The sequence below is a fragment of the Fusarium fujikuroi genome, chromosome FFUJ_chr10 (genome assembly GCF_900079805.1).
Source record: "Fusarium fujikuroi IMI 58289 draft genome, chromosome FFUJ_chr10".
In the NCBI taxonomy this organism is placed as follows: Eukaryota; Fungi; Ascomycota; class Sordariomycetes; order Hypocreales; family Nectriaceae; genus Fusarium; species Fusarium fujikuroi.
The window spans coordinates 2,291,345-2,307,845 of NC_036631.1; the positions used below are offsets into that span (position 1 = coordinate 2,291,345).

Consider the following 16,501-nt stretch of genomic DNA (forward strand, 5'->3'; position numbering starts at 1 on the left):
AAACGCTCGATTCAACGGTCGCGGCCAACAGAGTCATCAAGATACTGTCAATTGGTCAACTTCATCGGCTGAACTTTGGTCGACGATTGAGAGCCAACCGTTTACCGCCCGACTCATAACAAGTAACACATATGCAGACAAATATTCAGCCGCACCGAAAGCTGAAAATAAGGATTCGTAATTGGAAACGAAAACATATCATTTGAGTTTCGTTTGGCGGTTCTGACGAGCCTCTCAGTGGATGATGTAATTGCCGACGGCTGCAGTTTGATCCCACCTTCAGTTGAGGCAACGGGATCCTCAAATCGGGATTGAGGATTTCTTTCGAGGCTTGGAAAGTGACGACGCGGTGTGACTGTCTTCGGTAAACCTGAGACGCTTGGCGTGGGTGCTCGACGAGGCGAAGCCAGCAGTAGCGAGTTGAAGATGAGGGCCAAGATGTAGACTTGACATTTGACAAGTTGAAGTTATAGCAGGCGAGAAAAACTAGCAAATCGATTTTCATTCGGGAATTAAGTCAACAATAGATAGTTTCTGAAAATACTTTCGAAGACTTTCGATCCGATGGCGCTGTATGGCAGAGAATGAGACGTGCACATCTGCTAACTGCAACATGCGTGTCCCATGCGCTTCTTCATGATATGATGGATGAAATCAGCCTCGCGGCCTGCCAAGGTGACCACCTGAAAGGATGCTGCTTTGACAGTCAAAAAAAAGGATTGTTAATGACCGCTGCAGACCCGAATTATGCCTATTGCCACGTCCAGTATCGACAGCTAGCACCCTCTTCCTGAATACTTAACAGAGCCATCACGCCCTCTTCAAACTTGAATCAAAATACATTCTGCCTCCCAATCTACAATCATTCAGCCCTTGTCAAAACTAACTCCATACAATACAATGGAAGCCTACTACCCTTCCCAACACACTCACCAATTCCCTCTCAGTCAACCCCCAGACTGCCCTCTTTGCCCCAACACACCTAAACGCAGCAGAGTTGATCCTGCGAAGCGTAGCGCTACCGCTGGTCGTCCCTACTACTATTGTCAAGCCGACCACAAGCGTCAGTTCATCACCTGGGATGACATGGTGGGCATTTCCTCTACCAACCCTCGATGCCGATGCGGTCATCGCAGCCGACGAAACGAAGGCAATGGACCTGTGCCAAGTGCATGGTACAATTGCTCTTCACGACGATGTTCCTTCAATCAGAACATCGACGACGATGAGAGCGATGCGTCTCCTCACTCCAGCCCATCAAGCTGGAAGGGTAGTACCGCTTCTTACACCACCGCCGGGTATGTATCACCCCGAAATGAGAAGACAGGCGATCTAATAGTATTCAGTTCAACATACAGTGGGCATGGCAGGAAGATGTCCGCTGGAGAGGGAAAAGACAGCGGACTTCTTGACAAGATGAATGCTATGACTATCAAGATTGAGCAGCTTGAGACTAACCTTGCCTCTCGGTCGTCTGTCACTGGAAGGTCTTTCGACGCCAACTGTTCTGTTCATGGGCATGGACGCCGGTCGCTATTTGGCCGTCGCCGCTGCATCTGTGATTAGGCATGGAATTTTAATCCCGCATGTTGCTCCTGTTATCCTCTTTGTCGATTCCTTTACATTGTTGCTTCCTCTTGATTATCTCTTGAAGCATTACACTCTTTTGCAACCTAATTGTTATCGCAATGAACTTATCTGAACAATGCTAGATTGCTCCGCATTGTGTGTCAAATTGTGACCAGCCATCGAGTCCGTATGTGTTGAGAATTAAACAGAATTTGTGAGCTTGGGTATACTGTACTTATAAACCTGCTTATGGAAAGTTTAAACAGTGGATCCTATTTATGTTGCCATATGTACACAGGAAAAGTCACGTTCCAGGAACATATCACGTTGTGCCCTTGTCAAATCTCGCTCTGGGCAGTGAAACAGAAGAATGAGCTAGGCATTTATGACTTTATATGACTAGAAAGCAGCTCTTAAGTACATCACTGATATTTAGGTAATGAAACAACAGAAAAAACTGTACAAGGTGAAAGCGTCTTGCTATGAAGTTATGGCACGAATAGACACGTCTAAACCGATTAATTGTTGGCTACCTCTAACAACCAATGGCCCCGTCTTACGCGAGCTGGATACATAACAGACCATGAATCAATCTTCCTCCAACTTCTTCTGCTTCTTCAAGTCTTGCGACTCATGCTCAACCGCCGTGGCATGACCGTCGAAAACAGCAGCAATAGCTTCAAGACTCGGGCCCTTTGTCTCGACAAAGAACTTCCAAACCACAGCAAGCTCAATAGCAAGCCACGCCACGTAAACAAAGTAAAATTTCCACGCCAGTGCCTGAAGACCGATGGGGTTGACCATGGTGTTGATAAAGTTACTCGCCTTTCCGAAGAACATGAGGAGCGAGAAACCCTTGGCACGAATGGGATACGGAAAGATCTCTACAGGATAGGAGTAGAGGAGCGCGTTGAAGGCCAAGTTGTAGAAGAAGTAGAAGAGGAAGAGCATAGCGATGACGGCTTTTCCTGCGGCGGTGTTGTGATCTTCGTTGAAGAGGCCGACGCAAAGAGTCTGAGATGCGAAGATGGCGAGCATGCCGCCAACAGAGATGAGGAACTGGGTTCGGCGCTTCATGTAAGCAGTAAGTAAAGCCGATGCCACCGAGGTGAGCCAGTTGAAGATCATGAGGCAGCCGTTGAGAATGTTACGCTCCCGAGGGTTGGTGACACCAACAGTTTCGAGCACACGAACAAGGTAGTAAGAAACGAGGCCATTGCCCGACCACTGACTGAAGCAGCCGAGACAGACCAGAATAAAGACTCGCTTTCGATTACCAGGCGATGTCAAAAGGTCCTTCCAACCGGTCTCGTTGCTCACCTCGGCTTCAATGACATTTCGCATCTGGATAAACTCGAGCTGGACAAGTTCATCGTCCTCGTTCCCATTGGCATGCCACTTAACCAGCACAGCCTTTGCTTCTTCACTGCGACCGTTGGCGATGAGCCATCGAGGGGACTCGGGAAGAAGAAAGACGCATGAGATGGGAAGCAGAGCAGGGGCAGCCTGTAGAAGAGACGGGATTCTCCACGCCCATTCGCTCTTGATGCTAAAGGTTCCAAAGGTCACCCAAGCAGCGAGGATGGCACCGATGTACCAAGAGGTCTGATATAGGGATGTGATGACTTGTCGTTCTTTCGGGTGGGCGAGTTCGCCGATGAGCATGGGGGCGTAGGCGTTTGCGAAGACGAGGCCGAAACCGATGATGAAGCGGGAGATGAGAAACATGGCGACTAGACAGACATGGCTCAGATTTGCCAGACAGTGATGGCGGGAAGGAATACTTACAGTGGACAGAAGCACCTTGTATGGCAGCACCGATGATCATGATTACAGCGCCGACAAAGATGCCCATACGTCGTCCCCAACGATCACCGACCAAGCTGATAAAGGGCGTCGCAACAACACATCCGAGAGGGAGGATTGCAGACATGATACCAAGGAGCGCACCACGAGGTTGACCAAAGTCTAGAAGGTCTTGTCAGTAACAATCACAAGACCAGACCTGGAGCAGGAGAGCACTTACAGTTATCCCAAGAAGGCACAGCTTGAAGACCAGACATCATACTCGCATCGAATCCCAGAGTGATAGCAGCTGCCAAGCAAGTTGGGATGATGAGAAGATACAGCCGGAGAAGGTTTTTGTTCTGGTAGAATGGAGGCGCGATCGCGACGAGTTCCTGGATTCTCTTGTCGAGATCAAGGATCTGCTCGTCAACGACATGGCTTGCATCTTCAGCCATAGCGACGTCCGTTTTGCCTTCAAGACTATTCTTGCCCATTTTGAGATCTGAACAAGTCACACAGACCAAAAGTGTTGTAAGAGCTGTAGTCGAAATGCTCGCACGCCATTATGCGACATGATGACCTTTAATGTACTCACCGTTGTAACAGTATGGGGCCCTCATGCCCCTGGAGTAGCATTGCAGTGCGGGGATCCCTGAGAAAAGTCTGCCTGACTCAACGACCCCACGGGGCGAGGTAATATGACATGGAGTCATCTCCACAGGCCGGGAGACGCATGTTTAGCGATATACGAGATTTCGAGCCATGCCCGGTATTACATGACTCGTGCAACGGATATTTCCCATGCGGTATTTCTCCTTGCGGGGAGCAGGACAACTTCAGACCGTACACCAAGGTGCGAAATCAAACTCCTCTAAGACCTACTAAGCCTTTGCCATATTACCCTCAGTTTGTCAAAGCCTTTTTGTCATTTTGGATAGAGTGACTAAGTTTTGTTGCCTCCCCCTACTCTCATACAACCTGCGCTACCACCGAACCTGAAGTGCACTACCTAACTAAGGTTATTCTTTTTTATCATCCAAGGTGTACCAGACCAATTACAGTCATACAGTCATTACCTAACCGACATATTCCCATCATGGCACCCACCGAAAATATCGTCTCCAAGCTCACAGTGAAAGAGAAAGTGAGTCTTTTGGCAGCCGTTGACTGGTGGCGCACACCATCCATCAAACGAGACGATGTCTTCGTTCCCCAAATCAAAATGTCCGATGGTCCCAATGGCGCTCGTGGAGAGAGCTACGTGAGCGGTATCACAGCAGCTTGTTTTCCCTGCTCAACCGCCATCGGCGCAACTTTCGACCAAGGTCTCGCATACCGACTTGGCAAAGAGATCGCGAAAGAGACCAAGACAAAATCTGCCAATGTTCTTCTCGCGCCAACTATGAACATCATCAGATCTCCGCTCGGCGGGAGAAACTACGAGACCTACTCTGAGGATCCGTACCTCATTGGGACTTTGGCATCGGCTTTTGTTCGTGGCTGCCAGAGTGAGGGCATAGCAGCCACGCCGAAGCATTTCGTCGCCAATGAATCTGAAAAGTCACGGACCAAGATGACGTCTAATATCGATCCTCAGACTTTGCGGGAGATTTATATGCTTCCCTTCCAGCTGGTGATGCGCGATTCAGATCCCTGGTGTTTCATGACCTCGTACAACCGCCTCAACAGAGAGTACTGCGCCGAGAGCCACTGGCTACTAGAAGAAGTGCTGCGTAAAGAATGGGGATTCTCAGGTCTTGTGGTTTCAGATTGGATGGGAACATACTCAACTGCTCAAGCCCTCAACTCTGGTCTGGATCTTGAAATGCCAGGCCCGACGAGATGGCGTGGCGAGAAGCTTCTGAAGGACATCGAAGCTGGTACTGTGACATTAGAGACTCTCAACAAGAGTGTCAGTAGGGTTCTCGAACTTGCGCAGAAGACTGGTCGCTTTGAAGATCCAGTTGAGAAGCCAGAGCGTTCGGTAGTAGACCCAGAGCGTCTTGAGTTCATCACCTCCATCGCAGCAGATGGAATGGTTCTCCTCAAGAACGACGACAACATCTTACCGCTCCCCTCAAAGGCTTCAGTTGCCGTTATAGGTCACCATGCTCTTCATCCCAGTATCGGCGGTGGAGGCAGCGCCAAGGTCTTGGCTCAGCACATCATCTCACCCCTTGAGGGTCTAAAGGCTCAAGGCGTTGACTGCCGTCATGCACCGGGAGTTCCGGTTTTTGGTGCCCTACCCCACGCTCAGCCAGAGATCATTTCACCTGTTCAACTGCGCTGGTTTAACAGCTCGGCAGTTGGTGAGAACGTCGCTCATGAGCAGACGATCGTGTTGCCTGAGTATATGATCAAGGAGGCTTGGCCTGCGTATCTAAGCAAGGAGTACTGCACTAGTATGTCTTTTACTCTACGCCCAACGACAAGCGGGGGCCATGTATTCTCGGTCATCACCACCGGCAAGGCAGATGTGTTTGTCAATGGCGACAAGGTCTTCCATCGTCCACAGGAGCCGGTCCTTCTTCCCGAGTCCTTCTACTTCTACAAGGCCAAGATTGAGCGACGCTTCACCCTCAGTATGGAAGCTGGTAAGGAGTACAAGATCGAGCTGCACTCTTGGGCGACTGATCCTGAGGTTCTCTCCAAGATTGGGGGAACCATGTTTCAGGGCGCTAGCCTTCGCTTTATGGAGCACGTTGATATTCCAGGCGCTATTCAAGACGCTGCAGAGATCGCTGCATCTTCTGACGTGGCGGTTGTATTTGTTGGAACGACGAATGAGCTTGAGTCTGAGGGTTATGATCGCGATACGATGGACTTGACGTCTGATCAGTACGAACTGATCGACGCAGTGGTAGCAAGCAATCCCCGCGCAGTTATTGTCAATCTCTCAGGATCTCCCATCACAGTGTCTCCCTTCATCGATCAAGTTCCGTGCTTCCTCCAAGCTTGGTTCGCAGGTCAAGAGTGTGGCCACGCCATCGCCCGCGTTCTGCTTGGACATGTGAATCCATCGGGCCGATTGCCTATGTCATGGCCGAAGCGGAATGAGGACAACCCAGCGTATCCAAATTTTCCATGCGATGATAATCTCGAGCTTAATTACGAGGAGCGTCTCAAGGTTGGATACCGCTTCTTCGATGATGAGGATGCCCCAGAGCCTCAGTTTCATTTTGGAGAAGGGCTTTCTTACACGACGTTTGAGTTGGCTGGGCCGGTTAGTGCGAACTCCAACCTCGGTAGTCCGGACACAACGGAGACTTCACTTGTGCTGGAAGTGAAAAACACGGGGACAAGGGATGGTAAGCAAGTGGTTCAATTGTATGTGACTCCTCCACCATGTGACGGCAATTCACGGCCGGTCAAGGATCTCAGATCGTACTGCAAGGTGTTTATCCCAGCTGGACAAACAGAGCAGGTTACGTTTAATCTGGACAAGTACGCTTTCAGCTACTTTGATGCTGATGTGGACAAGTGGAAGATACCCCAAGGCGAGTTCCTTCTTCACGTTTGCTTCAGTTCAGCGGAAACACTCCAAACCGTTAGCATCAAGAATATGGAGACGCAATACTGGACAGGCCTGTGAAGCAGTCAAGTTTGCATTATACGGTTAGTGGTTACAATAGTTAAGCTAGTCCACCAGGCAGAGGAAATATGAACTCGTCTCCAAATCCGAGACCGCCATAAGTTGGCATACCACCGTCAAGGCTCCAGTCCCAACTATCATTAAACAATGACGCCATGAAATCAATAGGTTCTGTCTGTCCCTCTGTCCCTTGAGGTATAAGTCCATCGCAGTTCTCACCCGCAGGGCTGACCGGCGGTCTGGGAGATGATGCCCGGGACGGAACCACAGAGTTGCGCATGGCTGATAGGCATTAGTGATAGGATCCTGGTGGTTGAAATGTAGCTTTACTTACAGAAGTGAGCAGACCGTGCTTGGTCTTTCAAAAGTTGCAGATGGTCCAAGTATCCCCTGGCGCGGGCATTTTCCCTGCCAATATCCCGAAGAAGTACTGTAGTGTTCTCCCAAGTGGCGTCGAGCTGCTGCTGGTTGAAGTGCGTGCTTCCTCCGGCTTGGGCACACTCGGCGAGGATGATTATGCCTCCGCATGTCATGAGGTCTAGAAGAGTGACATGTCAGCAGTGCAGTTGCAATAACGGTGGAGAATTGCCATACAAAAGAATCTGAACCACCATGCTCCTGTCGCTTCCACTTCCCACGCGGCCCGCAGGGATGCCGATAGTTCGTAGGCAACCTGAACACACGTAGTGGCGCACTGAGCCTGGAAGGCACCCTGCAGAGTGTTGGCTTCGATGCCGGCCTCGTCTAGGCCGGAGCCCGCACCCCGGCGTTGTCGTGGTCGCCTTGCTGCCGCGCAGAATGAACTGAAACTAGGTCTGTACAACAAGATTCTGAGATGAAGGAATCTGGCGTGAAGCACATTTGTCTGCCGCTTCAAGATGTGGCCTCTGGCTCCTTGCTGCCTCGCTGCGTCGACATCCCACCATCTTAGATCGCTGACCAGAGAACCTTTGAAATCTTCGAGCAGACCATCCAGACGGACAAGGGCGCTGAAATCTGAGGATGGACTTGGCCAGTATATCGAAGAGAGGATCTTGCCGAGAATCTTAGCTAGTCGGATGTTCTCGACTACGAAAAGGTTTTGTGATGCTTTTCCCTCTGGTTGGACGCATGAGGTGTTATCAGGACAGATGAACTCATCGTCGACTGCAGCAGGAACGGGAACGCCGTCTGTTACTTGCAGAACCGGTGGTCTCCCTAGAGTCATGCAGACTGCCCTAAGATATTGTTAGCCAGTAGCCAGTAGTTAACTCATCGAATATGACTAACATCTCCAGGTGCAAGCATCCGTACCAAACCCTTCGACGCACTTCATTCTCCATGACAGATCTCTGATCAGCATGCCTGTCTGTGTGCAAACCCAGCCCCACAGCGATGCGACACGCCAGGCCGACGGTGTTGTAACACCTTATGGGGTGCTCGCTCGAGTGTGCATAGTCGCCCGCCAGGAGCAACGCCTGCACATGCGACAGGTCGCCTTTGTCAAGGATATCCATCTGCAACAAGCTTCTCATTCTTGAGCTGAACATTGCCGAGGCCGATTCCTTCTCCGGTAGGTCCGAAAGCTCACACCCCAGAGCAAACATGGCATTCAGAGCACAAAAGAACGAGGTTTCGGAGCACTGGTCTCCGCCTAGGCCAATATCACCGGTCTGACCCGTATCCGCACCTGGATATCCACCTGGCGTCCATAAGGACTCATACCGTTTTCTGAACCAAGTAGAATGCGTCCAAGGATAAAAGATGTGCACATTATCGAAGTACAGATTCAGAAATTTGTCGGCTACTTGTCTTGGTGGCAACGCAAATTCGGCTGTTAGAAATGACGTCGCGGAACTCCGGTCCCGATTCCGAGGCGGGGCCGTTGACCGGCTGCTACGGCGGTCGGGATGAGGAACCTCTCGGAGAAGGGAGTGGACCGAGGATTGACCAAAGAACTCGTCTTCCTGGCGGTCCAGAGTGAGTGTTGTAGCGCCCATTGTACTCACGGGGCTTGGGCCGTTTGTTTTGGCGTGGATTGTACCTGGTATGCCTCTGGGGCTTTTGGGGGTGAGTTCTGCATCTTGGCGGAGCTGGTCGATCACCAATTGCATGTCCTGTACTTGTTTCTGCAGTGATGCAATGTACCTAGAAAAGCAATCAGCAAAGAAACAGCGCCCCGGTTAGATGAAGGACTTACTCTTGCTCACTAAGCTGTTTTGCCGTTCCGGCAATGACAGTATAAACGCATCGTGCAGACGGTTCCCCCCTCTTTCTGCAGGGATTACACAAGGGCTTCGACCCATCGCACTTGATCTTCCGTTCGCGACAGGTATCGCATGCCAACGCGACTCTTTTCCGCTTGGCCGGCCGTACTACTATTTCCTCTTCCTGTGCTTGCGGAATGTCCATTGCGAAGAAAAGAGCGGGGGAATTGATAAACCCGAGACTGAGGGGAGGATCTCCCTTTTTCACGGGCTGTACCCGGTGTTTTTCGGTTGGAATGGGATGGGCAACGGGAAATATCCGTTCGACACTATGCGCATTCGGGTTAGAGGGTTGCAGAGTCTACCCGGGACTTATATTCGGCTCATGGCCCGAATACTATGAGAACTCTCACCACCTGACTCTAGGTGCTGATTTTTCCCTTTTTTTTTTTTTTTTTTTTTGTTAATACCTCCAATCTAATCTTATCATGCTCAAGACACCACATCGTGCCCTGTTGGAGTGTTTGAGAAGACCTCCTTCACAATGTGTGGTGGGGCTGACAGTGAACCGCGCATTTCCAACCGCACGGCGTTTCAGCGATGGTAAATCTGAGCACAATGGTAAAAGTCGGACACAGGAAAAGCGAAAGAGACCAATATTTCTTGCCTCGGCATTATCTGCAACTGTAACGACGATTGGAGGAACATTGCTATATACCGTAGTAAGCCACGAGAAGCAGAAGGACGATGAGTCCCATTATGCGAGCCGAGCAGAGATGGAATTGGTAAGCAAACAGTCACAATGGGTTCCACCAAATAGATCTAATCGAGAGAATCAGGCAGTTGAAGAGATAAGAAAAGCACTTGGAGAAGATGCTGTAAGTATAGAAGATGAAATACTTCATTCTCACGGTTATTCGGATTGGTCGACGATAAACATCGAGCGGCTACCAGTTGCCGTCGCATTTCCCAAGACGACGGAGGAGGTTGCTGCAATTGCAAAGATATGTCACAAGAGACGTGTACCGATGAGTAAGTGACTCACCGAGAATGACAGAGCGAGCATAACTAATGTCCCAAGTTCCTTATTCTGGGGGCTCGAGTGTTGAAGGCCACTTCTCAGCACCTTTTGGTGGCGTGAGTGTTGATTTTGTGAATATGAACCAGATCTTAGAGGTGCACAGCGACGAGTGAGTTACCGCATATTGTGACTGGTTCGAAATTAACGCTAAATCTCTAGCCTCAATGTGGTTGTTCAGCCATCTGTGCCGTGGATGGATCTAAACGAGAAGATTAAAGACACTGGTCTATTCTTCCCCATAGACCCAGGCCCTTCTGTCAGTTCTCCCACTATCAGAAAGAGACTTTTACTAACCCACCCCAAAGGCTCAGATTGGCGGCATGGTTGGAACGAACTGCAGGTCAGTAGACTCAACTGAGAAAATCATCCAGGTCTGACAGTCTGTTAGTGGGACGAATGCTGTCAAGTACGGTACCATGAGAGACTGGGTAGTCAATCTCACAGTAGTACTAAGCGACGGCACAATCCTCAAGACCCGAAGACGACCGAGAAAGTCATCAGCAGGCTATAACCTGAACTCACTATTCGTAGGATCTGAAGGCACCTTGGGTTTCGTCACCGAAGCTACGCTGAAGCTAGCTCCCATCCCTGAACACACAGGTATCGCAGTAGTCACATTTCCATCAGTCAAAGCTGCAGCAACCATGGCCATTGAAGTCATCCGTCGAGGGATACCGATCAGTGCTGTTGAGATCCTCGATGAAGTACTTATGAGCGTTATCAACAGAATGGGCGCAACATCTCGGAAGTGGAAGGAAGAGCCGACGCTGTTCTTCAAGTTCAGCGGTAGTGATGCTGTTGTCAAGGATAGCATTACACAGGTTCAGAGTATTTCACAGAAGCATCATGCGAATGGCTTCCAATACGAAAGTGATCCAGAGAAGCAGAAGGCTCTGTGGTCAGCTCGGAAAGAGGCGCTGTGGAGTATGATGGCATTGCGTGAGACAGATGGACATGTTTGGTCCACGGATGTCGCTGTTCCTCTATCCCGAGTTTCCGAGCTTATAGGTCAGCTTGCCTACCCGATTGCTCCCCTTATGAATATCACTAACCTCAAATAGACATATCCAAGAAAGAACTTGTGGAGCTAGGATTATTTGGTAGTATTCTTGGACACATCGGCGACGGCAACTTCCACGAGACGATCCTATTCGAGGAAAAGCAGCGCAAAGAAGTAGAAGACTGTGTTCACAAAATGGTGTCACGAGCGATTGAGATGGAGGGAACATGCACGGTAAGCGATGGAACCTAACTGTAAACTGACTCATCTAACAATAATGCCCAGGGTGAGCATGGTGTCGGGCTTGGAAAGAAGGAGTTTCTTCGGGAGGAGGTTGGAGAGGTACCGATCCAAGTCATGAGAGCTATCAAGACGAGTCTGGATCCGCTGTGGTTGATGAACCCGGGAAAGATATTCGATCGCAGAGATTAGACCACGGCACAATAGAGGGGTTCATGATGATCTGATCTCTGTGTTGTACTTTTTCGGATGGTCGGCGACACAATAAGCGGCCATGCCTGCTGTGACGATCAGCAGGTCTCAGCCATAAGCGGCGACAGTAAGCGGCGTGTCCAGTGGCAATCTTATAACCCGATTTGTTGCATATTACTTCTCCAAAGAGCCTTTCAAGGCATCTTTGTGTTGCATCGCTTACGGCGATCCCGCAATCCGAGCGGGCCGTACCGGATACTGTAGAGTTATTACTCCGTAGTGTCTATCTATCACTTCCAATCATCTGCGCCGAGTCGTATTCGTGCCTTACAAGAAGACACACAAGATTGACTATATAATCTTGCAGGCCACCTAATATTCCACAGATCCAGACCAAACATCAGAGTCTATCTCATCAATTCTGCCTCAGACATCTATTCCTAACGACATACCTACCCTCACACAATGGTTTCACTCCGCGACATCGCTCTTCTGCTCCTTGCAGCCCCAGTCGCAATGGCAGCACCAAAAGTCCCTGCCGAAGTAACCGTCAAAACCCTACCCTTCTCCCAACCCGCCGACACCTCCAAAGCCCCCTCATCCTCAGCCGTCGCCTCCTCCGCCTCCGACGCCGCCCAAAAGGCAGCTTGTCAACTCCCCCTCCGCTTCACCAACTTCGCCCTCTACTCCGATACAGGCTGCCAAAATGTTATCTACGACCCCTTCATGCTCACCTGGGACCCGTGCAAGGGCTATCAGTGGACCAATGCACTTGCGAATGGGGTTATCTTTCAGAGCATGAGATGGACTGGTGGGAGCAATGCGCAGGACATGTACGCTTGTCAGCAGGGGTTTTCGTGTAATGCGAATGTTGCGAGGATTGTGCAGCAGAGCAACGTTTGTTCGTCTGGTGGGGGATTGCATTTCGATAAGCTTGCTGTTAACCCTTAGATGCTGATGGCGATAAGCCGGTATGAGAATGGGCTTCAATAGTGCGAATGCATTCCTTTACACACAACAGGCCAATTAGCTGTATGAGACGCGACCCGCTCTCGCAAATACTTGCCCAGCTTTATTCACCAGCCAATCATCTGGACTCTTGATCCCCTCGATTTTGCTTTGTCATTCGGTCGAGTATCGGACGAACCTCGACAAAAGCCTTGAGTTGATGTCATATTAGAGCGAGTTGAAACCCAATATGACAAATTGATCCGAACAGCATAGCTGCATTTGAGGGCCTTTAATATAAATTAAGGCACAGCTCTGATCCTTCCAGCAGATGTCATTGAAATATCTACTCAAGTAATCAGTATTACTACCGAATTGATGTTCATCAATCAACTATCATACAATCCTTACAGAATGTCTCATACAATAGAGCCCAATATCGCCGCCGTCCTTCCCGTTAAACAGGGTCAACTGACAATCCAGCAACGTCCTGTCCCAGCCCCGAAGGAGGGCGAACTACTGGTACGCAATGCCGTGGTTGCTGCGAACCCCTCAGACTGGAAATTCCAAACCCTCGGCCTTTCCAGCAAGTTCCCAGCCGTACTTGGTAGTGACCTCGCCGGTGCCGTTGTATCCGTTGGTTCGGATGTAACGCGCTTCAAACCAGGTGATCGCGTCATCGGCTTTGCGCTAGGTGTTATAAGCGAGAACATCGACAAGGCAGCGTTTCAGACCTATACTCTTCTCGATGAAGTGGCGACGACTCACTTACCCGACAACATCAGCCTTGAGGAGGGTTCTGTGTTTCCCGTTGGTATGCTCACTGCATCTATCGCGCTTTTCGACGGTCTCAGACTGCCAATGCAGGAGAATACTGATGAAGAAGCTGGAGCTATTCTTGTTTGGAGTGGCGCCTCGGCTGTTGGGGTATCAGCAATGCAGATAGCGCATTCGCTGGGATGGAGTGTCTACGCGACTGCAAGTCCAAAGCATCACGAGTGGCTCAAGACTTTGGGGGCGAAGGATGTATGGGACTATCTTGACCCTCAAGTCGCGCAGAAGATAGCTGCAGCCTTGAAAGCTTCCGGGAAAAGGATTCGCGGCGTTATCGATGCCCGAGCAGAGGGTAGCTCGTTCGATTCGGTTGCGGAGATACTGACTGCGGCTGATATAGCCCTAGGATGTAAGGCCACAGCGCTGATGCCATGGCCGGAAGAAACGTTGCTGCCAGCTGGAATTGAAGGACACCATACCAACTGCGTGGGATTCACAGACAACTATCCAGTCATAGCAAGCTGGGTTTTCGGCGGCTGGTTGACCAAGGCTCTGGAAGAAGGGAAGATCAAGCCTGCACCACGGGCTCGTGTCATCGAAGGTGGATTGGGAGCCACCCAGGAGATGTTGGATCTTCTTAGAGCTGGGGCAAGCGGTGAGAAGTTTGTGTTGAAGGTTTAGATCATGAACGGGCACATACGTCGTAATAGGGAAAGTTTTTGACAAGTAAGGAAGGCGTCTATCTGCCATTAAGAGTGCGATATGTATTTTATTATTATCTATCGTGCCTAGTCGCTTTTTAAATCGCCACGTCCAACACAGCTGACACGCCTCTATCCAAGCTCTCGACCGCCCCAACCAATGCACTCTGAAACTCCTCAACATCAGCAACCCTCACCCCAAAGATCACCCCGTTACTAGCAGCCTTCGCGATACCCGCATAGTCCGGACTCGGCGCAAAAGATATATTCAACTCCTCATTCGTCGCCCTCGAAGCAGGTCCATCAGGATGAACCAGGAGCATAGATCTCTTTGGCGCATTCCATCCAAGGTTGTTCAGCACAATGGTCAGAACAGGAATGCCATAACGCGCAGAGATCCAGTAAACGCTTGAAGGCACGGAGAACATGTATGACCCGTCGCCTACGATTTGCACGACGTAGCGTTTGCGCTTACCGGGGATGAGAGCATCTGCTGCGTCGGCGGCGAGTTTGATACCTAGTGCACCGCCTCCGCTCCAGCCGAGACCGCCGCCGCCGCAGTGGATCCATTGGCCGGGGATGGTAGCGCGGATTTGATCAGCGACGGAGATCATGTTTGTGATGGCCTCGACGGCCCAGATTGTATCTTCGGGTAACTTGGCGCGTAACGTTGAGCAGACGTAGTCTGTTGTGAGCTTGCCTGAGTCAAGAGGCTTGGCCTTCGCATCAAGCGTTTGGATACGTTCCGCGTATGACTTTTGCAAAGATTGTTCTCGGCGATCAAACTCGGCGGTAGCTAGCTTCTCAGATAGCGACGCCCGGAGATAATCTGTGATCTGCCTCAGAGAAGTCTCGGCATCAACACGGTATCGCTGCTCAGCATCAATATAAAACACCAACATGCTCTCCTTCAACGGATCAACATCAAGATGGAAGATCCTCGCGTCTTTCTTTGGCTTGCAGAGCTTGTTAATCCACGGAACATCACAGTCCAAGATAAGAAAGACATCCGCATTCTGAATCGCCGAGTCAACGCCGTACTTCATACCCAACCATCCAGGGTGATCAGCAGGGAAGCACATATCCGAGCATCCCGTATCAAGAACCCTCAATCCCTTGATAGTATTCGCCAGTGTGACGAGAGGTTCAACAGCTGCATGATTTCGTCCGGTAAAGCCGACGATGACCAGTGGGTCAGACGCGTTGACTAATGCTTCTGCAATTTCTTGCACGGCTTCTTGGGGGAGGGCTGCGGGTGCGACGGGCTTCCAGAAGGCGGAGTTGATGGTGTATGGTTCGATGGTTTCTTCCATGACTTCGCGGGCGCCCATGAGATACGAGGGTCCTTGGGGATGGCTTGTTGCAAGTTGGAGGGCGCGACGGACCATTTGCTTGACGTTCTTTCCAGTCTTGATCTCCCCTACATAACGACAGTACTGAGAAACAATCTGCTTCTGATCAGGAACATCTTGAATCCAGTGGCTTAAAGGCATTAGTCAAGCTCCCGTGAGGCGTAAGAATAGGCTTACATAAACTCAGTTCTTGAGCCAAGAAGTTCTCCCTCGATAGAATAAGGCGACAAGCCCGCAAAAATCAAAACCGGCGCTCTTCCCATAGCAGCATTGTGAATAGCCGCCGCAAGAGCAGAGGTACCTACGTCAACATGCACAATAACACACTGTGCCTCGCCACTCAATCTCGCATATCCATCTGCCATGGACAGCGCTACCATTTCATTCGGACACGTGATGATCCTGGGAAATTTATCTTTCAGTTCCCGCTGGCCCCTGACCATAGCCTCGAGAATACTAGGATGGTCAGACCCGAGATTGACGAAGCAGTTCTTGACGCCTGCTTCGACCAGGGCCTCAAAAAAGGCGAATGATGTGGTATACCTGCGTCACGTTAGTCCTGCGTAGTGTCGTCTTGGTGGGCAACGTACATGCTGGGCTTTGCTGGTGCAGGATCTGTGCGATCTGCTTCTGTGGATTGAGCTTCTAATCTCATTTTGTCACGGGTCTGAAGTGGTCGATGGTGAGTAAATTGGGTCGACTTCGCGGGGTCTTTGTTTACGTTTAATGTTGCAGCGCGGGATTCATCCGAAGAGGAGTTCCCCTGTCACGGCTGGTACCCGAGCGGGGGATCGGCGCTGGCAACTGACTTCGGCAGCGGAGACGTGATCCCCGCTGCCGGCATCAGAACAGATCCCGATTATGGCAATGGAGATGAGTAATTACTTATCAATTACCTACATGCAACATCTGTACATAGTAGTTCATCTTATAATGGAGTTCATAGTGAGGATCATTGTATGTATCATCACCACGCTTGCTCTCAATTGAATCTTGAGTCAAATTTATGAATCCGTAATTTCCGAATGATTCAGCATAGCAGCTATCAGGAACCGATCCGAGTTTCTGGCTTACCTGA

The 16,501-nt window shown here is 50.3% G+C and overlaps 8 protein-coding genes; 5 read left to right on the forward strand and 3 right to left on the reverse strand.

The window, feature by feature from the left end:
- Positions 1 to 900: 900 nt before the first annotated feature.
- Positions 901 to 1,566, forward strand: FFUJ_11099 (uncharacterized protein; the record flags this gene model as incomplete). The annotated part of the gene is made up of 1 exon (XM_023569958.1): positions 901 to 1,566. The coding sequence occupies one exon, from the start codon at positions 901 to 903 to the stop codon at positions 1,564 to 1,566; it is 666 nt and encodes a 221-aa protein (XP_023437102.1).
- Positions 1,567 to 2,157: 591 nt separating this feature from the next.
- On the reverse strand, positions 2,158 to 3,851 carry FFUJ_11100 (related to hexose transporter protein; the record flags this gene model as incomplete). XM_023569959.1 has 4 exons in its annotated part: positions 2,158 to 3,174; positions 3,196 to 3,302; positions 3,358 to 3,537; positions 3,596 to 3,851. The coding sequence occupies 4 exons, from the start codon at positions 3,849 to 3,851 to the stop codon at positions 2,158 to 2,160; spliced, it is 1,560 nt and encodes a 519-aa protein (XP_023437103.1).
- Positions 3,852 to 4,453: 602 nt separating this feature from the next.
- FFUJ_11101 (related to beta-glucosidase) lies at positions 4,454 to 6,949 on the forward strand (the record flags this gene model as incomplete). Its single annotated transcript, XM_023569960.1, has 1 exon — positions 4,454 to 6,949. The coding sequence occupies one exon, from the start codon at positions 4,454 to 4,456 to the stop codon at positions 6,947 to 6,949; it is 2,496 nt and encodes an 831-aa protein (XP_023437104.1).
- A 40-nt stretch (positions 6,950 to 6,989) lies between these two features.
- FFUJ_11102 (related to transcription activator protein acu-15) lies at positions 6,990 to 9,340 on the reverse strand (the record flags this gene model as incomplete). XM_023569961.1 has 5 exons in its annotated part: positions 6,990 to 7,231; positions 7,284 to 7,487; positions 7,544 to 8,166; positions 8,219 to 9,076; positions 9,129 to 9,340. The coding sequence occupies 5 exons, from the start codon at positions 9,338 to 9,340 to the stop codon at positions 6,990 to 6,992; spliced, it is 2,139 nt and encodes a 712-aa protein (XP_023437105.1).
- Positions 9,341 to 9,623: 283 nt separating this feature from the next.
- On the forward strand, positions 9,624 to 11,648 carry FFUJ_11103 (probable D-lactate dehydrogenase (cytochrome); the record flags this gene model as incomplete). XM_023569963.1 has 8 exons in its annotated part: positions 9,624 to 9,920; positions 9,975 to 10,167; positions 10,217 to 10,325; positions 10,376 to 10,472; positions 10,522 to 10,556; positions 10,605 to 11,224; positions 11,278 to 11,450; positions 11,502 to 11,648. 8 exons carry the CDS (start codon positions 9,624 to 9,626, stop codon positions 11,646 to 11,648), a joined length of 1,671 nt encoding a protein of 556 aa, XP_023437106.1.
- Positions 11,649 to 12,113: 465 nt separating this feature from the next.
- On the forward strand, positions 12,114 to 12,678 carry FFUJ_11104 (uncharacterized protein; the record flags this gene model as incomplete). XM_023569964.1 has 2 exons in its annotated part: positions 12,114 to 12,549; positions 12,617 to 12,678. 2 exons carry the CDS (start codon positions 12,114 to 12,116, stop codon positions 12,676 to 12,678), a joined length of 498 nt encoding a protein of 165 aa, XP_023437107.1.
- Positions 12,679 to 13,010: 332 nt separating this feature from the next.
- On the forward strand, positions 13,011 to 14,051 carry FFUJ_11105 (related to oxidoreductase; the record flags this gene model as incomplete). Its single annotated transcript, XM_023569965.1, has 1 exon — positions 13,011 to 14,051. One exon carries the CDS (start codon positions 13,011 to 13,013, stop codon positions 14,049 to 14,051), a length of 1,041 nt encoding a protein of 346 aa, XP_023437197.1.
- A 118-nt stretch (positions 14,052 to 14,169) lies between these two features.
- FFUJ_11106 (related to benzoylformate decarboxylase) lies at positions 14,170 to 16,078 on the reverse strand (the record flags this gene model as incomplete). XM_023569966.1 has 3 exons in its annotated part: positions 14,170 to 15,553; positions 15,601 to 15,966; positions 16,014 to 16,078. 3 exons carry the CDS (start codon positions 16,076 to 16,078, stop codon positions 14,170 to 14,172), a joined length of 1,815 nt encoding a protein of 604 aa, XP_023437108.1.
- Positions 16,079 to 16,501: the final 423 nt, after the last annotated feature.